The sequence below is a fragment of the Eretmochelys imbricata genome, chromosome 2 (genome assembly GCF_965152235.1).
Source record: "Eretmochelys imbricata isolate rEreImb1 chromosome 2, rEreImb1.hap1, whole genome shotgun sequence".
Classification (NCBI taxonomy): domain Eukaryota; kingdom Metazoa; phylum Chordata; order Testudines; family Cheloniidae; genus Eretmochelys; species Eretmochelys imbricata.
In genome coordinates, this window is record NC_135573.1 from 265,609,728 (window position 1) to 265,622,283 (window position 12,556).

At 44.9% G+C, this 12,556-nt stretch overlaps 1 protein-coding gene across 5 annotated transcripts in view; it reads right to left on the reverse strand.

Annotated features, from left to right (window-relative positions):
• Nucleotides 1-12,556, reverse strand: part of CCM2 (CCM2 scaffold protein) — an 81,505-nt gene that overhangs the window by 15,328 nt on the left and 53,621 nt on the right. For 3 of the 5 annotated variants that reach the window (XM_077808503.1, XM_077808505.1, XM_077808507.1), the window contains exons 2-6: nt 6,219-6,395; nt 4,867-4,950; nt 4,073-4,256; nt 2,255-2,391; nt 90-225 (exon numbers count right to left, since the gene is read on the reverse strand). In XM_077808503.1, coding sequence (XP_077664629.1) covers nt 90-225; nt 2,255-2,391; nt 4,073-4,256; nt 4,867-4,950; nt 6,219-6,395 — 718 coding nt within the window. The remainder of the gene's footprint in view (nt 1-89; nt 226-2,254; nt 2,392-4,072; nt 4,257-4,866; nt 4,951-6,218; nt 6,396-12,556) is intronic. The other 2 variants (XM_077808504.1, XM_077808506.1) reach the window with 1 other exon arrangement.

Here is a 12,556-nt window from a genome sequence, read left to right on the forward strand (position 1 = left end):
AGAGAGAGAGAGAGAGAGCGCGTGTGGGGGGGGAGGAAAGTGGGGGGAAGATTCTTCCTAAGGGTGAAAGGAAATGGTGCTTGACATACCACTGTGTAGGGACATATGGCGCGTTGGTGTTGAGGCCCCATCAAATATTGCTCTATCTAAGAAGTCTATTGTGGACTCCGTGTAAACGATCTGGAAGACCTGGCTGAGAAGTGAGCAGAGTTCCTCTGCAGTTACCTGGGGAGGGAGAGAAAGAAGGGTCCGACAGGGAGGTTACGGTGCAAGATGCCTTCAAAAGAGACAGCACTTGCTCTTCTTCATCCCCCAAAGGAGCTGCACCACAGGGAGCACAGGTGTGTTTATCTGCATCACCTGTATTTATAAGGGCACTACATCACAGAGAGAGAACCCCATGGTTCCAGAACTGGGGGTGCCTCCTACCGCAGCCACTGGACTGACTACTCAAGACACTGCAGACCCAAGGAGGCTGTTCAGGGGATTTCAGTACCTATGCTAGTAAAAAGGCTTGGTAAAGAAGAAACCCCCGAATGTGAGCACAGCCATGTGTGCCCAGTTCTATTATTTTATACCCCATGGTTGTCTCCAATCCATAAAGACTGACAGATTTCCTGCAACCCAGATACACTCATCATCTTTGTTTCACAGATCTAACCTGAGGCCATTTGATGATAGGAATGTGGGGTGTATTGAAAACAAAATCTGAATATTCAGGTACCCCTGACTAAGTACCTTATGGTCTTATTTCTATTACCTTGTCCTACTCTCCCCCTCAGCCCACTGGGTTTGCAGCTACCTTGCCACATCTGTCATACGTCACCTTAGACCGTAAATGTTCGAGGGCAGCAACCTGTGCCCCTCTGCAAGGCACTAGCATCCCTTTGGCAACAGTACAAGTAACAGAGTTTAAGACAAAGGAGGCCCTTTAGGTAGTGGATTCATGTTGCGGCTGTTGCTCACCCTCTCTTTTTCCTGGGCAGGAGGAGACTAAGAGAGAACAACCTGACTGCTTATCATTACACCCCCTTAGCAGCAAGCTCAGCAGCACTGTAAGGATGCAGGAGCCAAGCAGCTGCTTTCCCAGATTCCTGACTGCAGAAGTGTGAGCTGGGCAGCAGACAGCATACGCAAGAAAGAGCTCTTCTCTAGTGCATTCGAGTTAGATTGTGATGCTTGAGATGGGGACCATATCTCCTTATTTGTACAGTGCCTAACACACTGATGAAGCCTTAATAATTCATTGAATAACTACGTTGTATGCTACTCTTCTTGCGTGCCAAGCTTACCCATCTCAAGCTATTACAGGAGCACCTTACGGTTCACGTCGGGATGGATTCTGATCTTATGTTATACTGCCCAGTCTGCAGCAACCCCTGTGACGTCCGTGGAGTAACTATAGCTTTATGTGTAAGTAACTGAGGGCGGGAGCAAGATACTTATTTACACAGAATAATCCCATGCAGCCCATCAGCTTCCTGCTACTCAATTTCACAGGTAGCAGCATCAAAGCAAACCAAAGAGCTATTGTTCCATAGGATCTTGACTGAAGTTACAATATCAGGACACAAAATTAAGACTATCTGGATCTACAACAGGGATCTCAAACTCAAATCACCACAAGGGCCACATGAGGACTAGTACATTGGCCCGAGGGCCGCATCACTGAAACCTTTACAAAGGATACAAAGTATAGTCAAAAATGAAAATGAACAGTAACACAGCAAGCTATTAAAAGTTAATGTATTAACTTTTTTAAAACTGTAAGGCGAAGAGGGGTTTTAATAAAATATTAACACTCAATAATGCACCTCACTCAAATGACAAAACACGCATTTACTTTTAGAATTACTTCAGTTAAAGCCCCCCCTCTACCCACAGCCCCGCCCCCACTCCACCCCTTCCATGAGGCCCCGCCCTGCCTCTTCCCACCCTCATTCCAACCCCTTCCCCAAATTCCCGCCCCAGCCCTGCCTCTTCTCCACCTCCTCCCCTGAGCATACCACATCCCCGCTCCTCCCCCATCCCTCCTGGAAAGTCCTAAGTGCTGCCAAACAGCTGTTTGGTGGCAGGAAGCGCTTGGAGGTAGGCAGAGGAGTGGAGACGCAGTGCACTCGGGGGAGGGAAGAGGGTGGGTTGGGAGGGAGGGGAGCTTGGCTGCCGTGGAGTCGGCGCCTATGGTGGGCCTCAGGAAATAACTCCACGGGCCGCGTGTTTGAAACCCCTGATCTACAAGGTAATTAAGTCTTACTTTGTTCTCTGTAGCCAGGACTACCAAACAACAAGCTTCGACAGGCACCACTCCACTCTCGGACAGCGATCCTGAAGTAAGTGCTTTGGAGCTTTCTGCACAAAGACTCTGGCTTGGGGAAATCCCAGGGTCCTGAGCTGAGAAGCAGAGAAGCGATTAATGAATAGTGAGAGGAAAGGAGAAGAGGGGATATGGAAGTAATTAGCTCACTGATGCAGACCTATGCATTGCATGTGGCCAGCTGCCATCCTGATTGGATTCCCATTGTTTGGGACAGAATGAGTTTACTTTTCAAATGCACTATCCCCTCATGCGTGCAGCCTTTGATTTGCCAGTATTTCCTCCATCTTCAGGAATAGGTCTGAGATGGCGACACAGATCAGTTCCCCATTCTCATTCTAGAGTCTGGCAACCAACTTGTCAGTTTGGCAATTCAGTCCATGCAGAGCAAATCAGATTTTGACTGTTGAAAAGTGTAAACTGTTCAAGTTTTGCCACTGTATTACCCATTCCTGTATTTCATAAGAAATTTCATTTCGGATCAGCCAAGTATGGTAGATGGGCTAAGCTGCTTCGACTATTTTTCATGTCAGCTGTAGCTGAGCTTAACTGAACCATTACACTGTGAGAACGAAGGAATAATTCCACAGCTTCCTAAGCCCCTTTATATCATGCGCTTACAGTAAAGTGTCTTGTAAGAGTGCAAGGAAGGTTGAGTGAATTAAACCTGGAGCCAGTCAGGCTATGGGGACTGCAAAGCGGCCAGAGAAGGAAGGCAACAGTCAATGGCAAGAAGAAGAAAGCTTCCTCTTGTGGAGCAGCAGTAGCCAGGGTTGAGCATGGATCCCAACCTCACATCCATGCACTATATAAAACAGAAAATGTTTGAATTATGAGGCTCTTATTCCAGTGAAGGGTTCTGACAACTTCATGTATGTGAAGTTGTGGTTTAGGCAGCTACTGTTGTGGTTTAGGCAGCTACAAGAACCACCAGTAGAGTTACAGCCTCATCGTGGAGTTATTCATTTATTCTCTACATTGTCTATCACTGTCAAACAACAAATCACTGCCATTAGATTCACCAGGAAGAAAAAGTAACAGCTCCCAGAAATAATTATACCAAAAGACAGGTTTAAATGTCTTAACCAGACCTGATGGAGAGATTCCTGAGCAGTTCCTGACTTTTACAGCAGTCTCGCATGCAGATCCAGAATGGACATGCATTGGCGCGCATTTCTCCTTAATGCTAAATGAAACCTGGGATATGGGTAGGTCGATTCTAACTGAAGTGCACTAAATAGAGCACATTTTCCACATCCGCAAAGTGAGCACTTCTAGGGAGTGACACCTGCAGTAAGTTCGGACACACTGCTATGGTTGATACAAACGGAAACCTTTCAAAACAGCCTTCTAACAGGAGTAGTGGGAGGCAAACAGTTTAACTAGTTTATGAATGGGATTATATGACAGGGTTGACTGTGACAGCAGGAAATCCCTTCCAGCCTTATGCTCCTACGTTAAAGAAAAAAACAAACAAAACACCAGTTCTATCCAAACTTACTGGTACTTCTAAACTGATGAAATATCTTGTTCACATGCACTGGGAAAATGAATGGCTGTTCCCACTTCACTAAGCCGATCTGAGACCTAAGAGCCTTAAATTGGGTGTAAGCATGACGTATGTTCACTTTAAGGTCCCTTTACGTTGCCAGAGTGGTGTAAAAAGAACTTAGTGTAAATGAGACTCAGGCCCTTAGACTCCAAAATCGGAGAACAAATGAAACCTGCATTACAATCCCTGTTCTGGCCACAACCTACCTGTTTTCAGCACTACCAGGTGTGAGGAGTCATCACGGATGTATGACACCGATGCGATGTCATGGATGGGGACCCTGAGTATGATATCCTCTCCATCCCGCCACACCAGCTTGACGTTGTAGGCAGACAGACTAATCACAGCATCATGTTCCTGGGTCAGCTGCCCTGGGAGCTGATGTGCCCTCTACAAACAAAAAAGCTTTCATAAAAAAAGGTAGAATAATTTCCTGTTTCATTATCCCCAGGTGATCACAATGGCAATACATCTCCCCGAGGAGGAGGGGAACACCCACAGACCACCCATCTCCAGTTCAGATTTTCTGGGCTCCTGATAATTGGTCACGTACAAATCACCTTCACTATTAAAATACAAGGACTGAGATCCTTTGAGAATAGGCACCAACATGATACATACTATGCATTTCAAACAATCCCACAATAACCCTCTTTGCTTAAGCTTCTCCCTCCACTCTTGTGACTTCAGTCATCTACATCTACCCCTGCATTACATCGCATCCTAGTTCTTGGGCTGCAAGGCTTCTCAGAACAAGGATCAAAACTTTAACCTCTCTGCCCAGCACCATCCATACCGACGGTCCTACATGCAAATATTGAATAAGAACAGTAGCAACTGTATAGTTCATTCAGCAAGGGTTTCATAGAATCATAGAATATCAGGGTTGGAAGGGACCCCTGAAGGTCATCTAGTCCAACCCCCTGCTCGAAGCAGGACCAATTCCCAGTTAAATCAATTCCCAGTTTGGGATACAGCACTGGAATGGACTGGTACCCACCTTTGCATTGTCTATTAAATGCAATATTTCAGTACGACTGGAGGGATTCAGGTACCCTGGGATGGATGTTAGTTGGCCTAAATACTGGGAAGGAAAAAAAAAGGTCCATTACCATGTGATATATAAACCTACACATTGAAATCCTTCCATCTGTACTCACAGAAATTGGGGTAAATTGAAAGAAAAATACATAGTTGGAAATAACTTCTTAAGCCCGGTCTGGAGAGAAATACTGGCTGGCTGTTGCCTCAATGCCACCTTTAGTAGTCACCTGAAACCCACTCAAGACAGAAGACAATTGATGAAGCTACACAGGGTGGTCGCTATTTACATGGCTGGCTTCTAGGAGCTGAAATTCTGCCTCTTTCACCTGGTCAAAGGGTGAGCATCTAAGTCTAGTGGAGCATAATCTAGCACAGAGGTTTTCAAACTTTTTAGGCTCCATACCCCTTCCCGAATAATGTAGTCTGCCACGTACCCCCACATGAGATAGGTATAGTATGACCCTATGATTAGATTGCCAAGTCTTACTAAATAAAATATGTTGTCTGCCATTATAGGATTTTTCTAACATACCCCTCAATGAGAACTCATGTACCCCCATTTGAAAACCACTGATCTAGCAAAACATTACCGACAGCTGTCATTCTCCAGCAAAGCATCAACTTCCTTCCAACTAGATTTTTGTATGATCAGATTATACAATATTCTATTTCGCATCTTTCATACAGGCTGTATCCCAAAGGCTTTACATGAGTTAAATATAATTAAAGAATTAACTAGTGACCAAAAATAGATCGTTTTCAGCTGAAATGTCAGAGCAGACAGCTGATGAGGAGGAAATACACAAGAGGGCTGTTCCAGATGGCAGGAGCTGCAGAGAAAAGTCTTGTATTAAGAGTGCTGAGATCACGTAAAGGGACACGCACACACAATCTATTAAGTCAGCCAGAGGAATCTCCCTAGGGATTTGAAATATCGAACTTCACCCTCAAATGAAGGGGGAGCCACTGGAACGAGGCTGCTGTGCTCCTTTGCGTTTCCTGCGGCCACTGCGCTCATCACTGAGGAGCTGCAGCACGCACTGAGGCAGACACAGACCACCACAATTTACAGACACGTGAGCATCCTTCCCCCTTGAAGAGACGCAGAGAGAAAGAGCGGAGAGCTGTGCGAGTGAATTCAGGTAGGGTGTCAAACGCAGTTTAACGCTGAGGATCCTATTCTGCAATGGGCATTGCAGCAACGTAATTGACCAAATCATTTACTGAACATGGCCACGAATTGGACAGGATGAGGAGACTAAAGGTGAATGAAAGAGACGGTTCCCCCTCCAGCCCAAAAAGAGTTACCTTGACTTCCTTTTCAATGTAGTCATTCAACAATATGTCCGGTTCAACTCGATCAGGCAAGGAGAGCAATACTGTATGAAGAGGTCGTCTTTCCGTAACCTTTTCCTGGGCCTTTTTATCCCGACCCTTTTCACCTTTCAGGAAGACACGTTTGAAAGGGGACACTATTCCAGGCTGCTGGCAAAAACAGAAAGAGTGGCGAGTTAGGGTTATGTTCGGCATGATGTAGCATCAATGCACACATGAAGGAGTCTTGTTAAAAGCAAGGCAGAGAGTTTGAGGTGAATCAACTACTGTGCAATTAAAGGAGTTAGAATTCAGGAGCAGTACAAGAGTGGAACGTGTGCGCTCTGTTTCAGTGTGTTGAGCAGTGATTATGAGCATTGCAGCTCTTAGTGCCACTGTCTCTCTCCTGAAAGGGCTCATTATTCACCTGATGGGCTGCATGGGATTACTCTGTGTAAATAAATAGCTTGCTCCGGCCCTCAGTTACTTATGCATAAAGCTATAGTTACTCCACTGACTTCACAGTGTTGCATGAAATCCATGATAATTCCACCATCAAACCGTGAACACTTCTCAAGGGGCCTGGTTCATGTCAAGGCTATGTTCCACTTTTGCAAAAAGCTGCTTCCAAGTGTGCAGAGTATGTTTCCATCCAACAAGAGGCACCTCTTTCTCCCTCAGACAGACATACACACACACCCCCACTCCCACCCCTTACTGACCACTACAGTTCTGTGCAGGGACACCTATCAACTCCACAACAGTCAAAACAAGGGATCAGGATAAATGTTTACTGAACTGCCCACAGTCCTCTTACAAGATGAGGACGTAACCATTGGCAGAATGAATATAAGACAGAAGGAATATAAGACATGAAGTGGGCTCTAGCCCACGAAAGCTTATGCCCAAATAAATTTGTTAGTCTCTATTGCCACAAGAACTCCTCGTTGCAAATTACAGTGTGGCTTTAAAGCTCTGGATCAAATCTAAGACTTTATTGCCAATCACAGAACCACAGGGTTAGAAGGGACTGCAAGGGTCACCTAGTCCAGGGGTTCTCAAACTTCATTGCACTGTGAACCCCCTCTGAATTTTAGCTCTATCCTCCAAAGTACTGGCAAACCCCCCACCACCACCCCAGCTTTGTGTCATCTGCAAACTTGATCAGTATGCTCTCTATACCTACATCCAGGTCATTAATAAAGATGTTAAACCACACCGAACCCAGAACAGATCCCTGTGGAACCCCATTTGAAACTTCCCTCCAATCTGACAACATTCCATTAATAGTTACTCTTTGTTTGTGGTTGTTTAACCAATTATGTATTCACTTAATGGTAGTTCTGTCAAGGCTGCATTTCTCCAGATTATTTATCAGAATGTCATGTGGGACTATGTCAAAAGCCTTCCTGAAGTGCAGGTATACATGTCCACTGCATTCCCCTCATCCACCAAATCAGTTACCCTGTCAGAGTCAAATATGGGAGAAATTATCTTCCCAATAACAGATAGCAACCTCAGTCAATCATTCATACCAACATTCTGAATGGAGCTACATACAATATGACAAATATAAACCTTATATTTTAGAAATGGTAACTTATAATGGTATATAACATTTATGGAACAACCAAAGAGGGGTTGTGTTCTCAAACACAACCAAAACCTCATTAGTGTCTGGCTTTCACAGCCAAACTGTTTCATTAATGCATTTTAAAGCAAGTCATAGACAGACTCAGAACATACTTTCCTCCTAACCCATTTCTTCCAGGAATCCTTCCTACTTTACACTTCTCAATCTTCACATCTTATATTGTTGTCCCATGTCCTTCCCATCCTAGCTTTTTTTTTTTTTTGGTCTTGCCCTTCATTTGTAAAGTACAATATAAATTTACAGTGCTAGATATCAGTCAGCATTTTTTTTTTTATCATGACTGACCACCTATCTTCAAAGTGATAAATTACTAATGCATTTCCCCTTCAAGTATCTAAATATATACACTAACATTATTATAGAAGTAATTATCCAATTGAAAAAAATATGTCCCTTCAAATTTGTATGAGGAAGTATGGAACTTTATGATTCACATTGACAGTAAGGAATTGGTCCTAATGAGATCAGAGAATTAACATTACGAGGTTCAATATTTATCTGCTCTCAGTGGTTTCCTTATGAAATTGGAGGTTTGAAAATATCAAAAGGTAGTTCTGCAAGTTCAATCTAGGGTCTGGAAAGAAAAAAACAAACAACCTAGCTGAGTTCTTTCTGCTTTTTGAAGTCACTAACGATAACAGAGGCTCTGTGATCAGAGCTTACCTAAATTATACTGAAGATGTGCAAGGCAGAACAGAAACCAGCTTGTTCTTTCAAGGCTGTAACACACTGCAGGGCTAACGAGTTGTTTGTGTCAATAAAGTAAACAGCTCTGCCTCAGAGATGCACTGAGAAGATATGCAAAGTAAGGAAGTGCTATTTTACAAAATAGCTTTGCAGACTCTGATGGCACTTTAACTTCCTACCATCTGTTAGCAACACGCTTTTATGATCAAATTTAGTTTTCTTCCTTCTTGTGTTCTCTGCTGAGTTGCCACTATTAAAATATGAATGTGCCAGCCAATAATTCAGATGAATAGTTTGAGAAGGAACCCAGTCGAAAAATAAACTGCACAAAAACTGTGAAAGTTACTGCTTTAGGAAAGAAAAAAAATCTAACACATCAGGACATGAATATAGTTAATATACTGCTAGGAACAGACAGTCTCACCCCCATGTTCCGTAATTTCTCCCATATTGTAATCTTCTCAGCAGCAAAATACACACACATACATGTCAATTTTAGTAATCTCAGTTACTACCGACAAAGGCTTTAATCTAGCAAAAAAAGGAAGGGAAGCAGAAGCGTCTTCAAAGTAAATACAGCCCCAATTTAAGGAGTCAAATAGAACCTTTAATTCATGTTTGAAAATTGGACTTGGGTTCCTATGTCACTGAGGTGCTTTTGAAAGTCTCCCTGAACACACAGTCCAATGGCTGAGTTTTCAATACTGACACCGCAACAGGCCAGATAGCAAGGCGCTGGGTGCACACAGATCCCATGCAGTGAGCTGTGGTTCACGAAAGCTTATGCTCAAATAAATTGGTTAGTCTCTAAGGTGCCACAAGTCCTCCTCTTCTTTATATACAAAACTTGTTAACTAAAATGTTTAGCAAACGGTCCTGGAGTTTATAAATGCAGCACTTAGCGTCTGCACCAGCACAAGTGTCCATTTCTGTAGTTTGTATTAGAAGGGAAGAACTTCTGATCTGCGACCTCTCTCAGGGTACGTCTACACTGGAAACGTTACAGCGGCACAGCTGCAGTTGCTCTGCTATGGCACTTTAGTGTAGACGCTACCTATGCCAATGGGAGGGCTTCTTCCACTGGTGTAGGCAATCCACTTCCTTGAGAGGCAGTAGCTAGGTCGAGGGAAGAATTCTTCTGTAGACCTAGCACTGTCTACACCAGGGGTTAGGTTGGCAAAGCTACGTTCTCAGAATGTGGATTTTCCAAATCCCTGAGGGATGTAGCTATGCTAAGGTAAGTTCCTAGTGTAGACCAAATAAGAAGTTATTTGGTTAGGTCTGCAGTTCAGGGCATGTCTACACTACAATCTTAAATCAACCTATGTTAGGTCAACTTACAGCCATCACAGTAATTACTGCGCTGGCTGATGTCCACACTACCCTCCTCTGTCAGTGACGTGCGTATTCACCAAGAGCACTTCCACTGACTGAAGAGGGGCAACATGGGGGCTGACAGCCATGGCTCTCAGCTCTGTGCAGCTCCCTGCCAGGACTGGAGGGACTGCTGGCCAGAGCTTCTTGCCTCCAGCGGGGAGATCTGCGCCTGCAGTCTGGCTGCCATGCTCCCAGCACAGAGCCAGAACCCCGGGGGGACTGCAGGGCTCCAAGTGGGGAGCCCAGGCGGCAGCCCAAGGCAGGAGCCTGGGTGGCAGCTTGGCTTGGAGGGGAGACTGGGCAGCTGGAAGCCAAGAGCCACAAGCTGGCTTTCTTATCTTGACAAGAGTGAGAGCCAACAGCCAAAGTAAGGAAGGCAGCGTCTACACCTAACTACACTGACAGAGGCCCTACGCCTCTCGTGGCGGTGGAGTTACGATGTCGGCGTAGTACAGCACTTGCATTACTGGGAGCAAGGCTGTAGTGTAGACACTGACGTAGTTAGCTCAACATAAGCCGTCTTGTGTCTGTAGTGTGGACCAAGCCTCAGAAACAGCACACGCTTTCCACTCTGGCTTCCCTCTGTCCTCTGCCTCAAAGTGCAGGTCAGATGAGTTCCAACTGGCTCAGCAAACTGAGGTTTCAGTTTTGTTGTATGGTAATCAGCAGTGAAGCTTTGTTTCCCAACAGTAGACCTCTGAGTGCTTGGCCTTCCTGGGATACCTAGGGCAAGTCACTTAATTTCTGATTCTCCACCTTTAAAATGGGAAGAACAAACAGGGGGAGGGCTTGGGTTTTCCCCTTATTTTTCTGCCAAGCACTACACACCCCTAGGTGGAAGTAGAAATTATTAGCTCAAATATCAATGCTTAGCTACATCACAGGAGTGCTCCAAAGCACTTCCAGCACCAGAGATAGAGAAAAATATTATACAGCGCTTTACATCTTGCTACAGCAACATTAGCTCGTTCATTCCTCCACTTGTCTGACACAAGCAGCGTCCAGCTTCATAGCCTCTTTTCTCAGAAGCCATGGTTGTTAGGATTGTATGCTGCAGATTTTGTCTCTTATTTCTTTGACCCTTGCGCTAATTTGTCATGTTTACCGTATATAGTCAGTCTGTCATGTTTTTCTGACGTGCAGAGTCTGTGGTTAAGATTACCAAACCGTGCTGGAAGTTAGCGTCTGTAGACTTCATTATATTTCTTTTTTTCATTTTAGACTGATAGACTAACTTGTTTTAGTACCTCTTTCCTAACACAATCACATAGAGATCCAAAATCATTTAAAAGAACATCCCCCAGATCAATTATAGAAAGTCCATGTTTTATATTATTTACCAGCCTCCAAATTGTGCTATCCAGACATAAGATATGATATAGTCCCTGACCTGAAGGGCTTGTATTCTCCATGGACATGCCACGGAAAGATAAATATAAAGGGAGGGGATAGGAAAAATAGGGACAAAGCTTACAAATACAAGACCGTGTCTGCTTCAATGGATTCACACAAACCTGTTCTTTCTTCCCAACAGTAGCAAACACGGGGGTGAATGTGTGTGACAGTTTGGACCTCTTAAGGTGCCACCTGATGTGTTGAGATATCACTGAGCCCACCTGTTCTGCCAGCCTGGGCACCCTTTTTACCTCTCTGGCTGAGCCAGGCTAATAAGCCTCCTCCAGCACACACAGAGTCAGGCTGCACTCAACTGCAGAACGACAAAGACACTGAGATCAGCTCTGAGGACTTCATAGAATCATAGAATATCAGGGTCGGAAGGGACCCCTGAAGGTCATCTAGTCCAACCCCCTGCTCGAAGCAGGACCAATTCCCAGTTAAATCATCCCAGCCAGGGCTTTGTCAAGCCTGACCTTAAAAACTTCCAAGGAAGGAGATTCCACCACCTCCCTAGGCAACGCATTCCAGTGTTTCACCACCCTCTTAGTGAAAAAGTTTTTCCTAATATCCAATCTAAACCTCCCCCACTGCAACTTGAAGCCATTACTCCTCGTTCTGTCATCTGCTACCATTGAGAACAGTCTAGAGCCATCCTCTTTGGAACCCCCTTTCAGGTAGTTGAAAGCAGCTATCAAATCCCCCCTCATTCTTCTCTTCTGCAGGCTAAACAATCCCAGCTCCCTCAGCCTCTCCTCATAAGTCATGTGTTCTAGACCCCTAATCATTTTTGTTGCCCTTCGCTGGACTCTCTCCAATTTATCCACATCCTTCTTGTAGTGTGGGGCCCAAAACTGGACACAGTACTCCAGATGAGGCCTCACCAATGTCGAATAGAGGGGGACGATCACGTCCCTCGATCTGCTCGCTATGCCCCTACGTATACATCCCAAAATGCCATTGGCCTTCTTGGCAACAAGGGCACACTGCTGACTCATATCCAGCTTCTCGTCCACTGTCACCCCTAGGTCCTTTTCCGCAGAACTGCTGCCTAGCCATTCGGTCCCTAGTCTGTAGCGGTGCATTGGATTCTTCCGTCCTAAGTGCAGGACCCTGCACTTATCCTTATTGACTTGCTCCAGCACTCAGGTGTCCATCTCCTGTACAGACTTAGAAGGCATATTATGAAATCCACCTGCTCCCTCAATGTGGAGGAAGG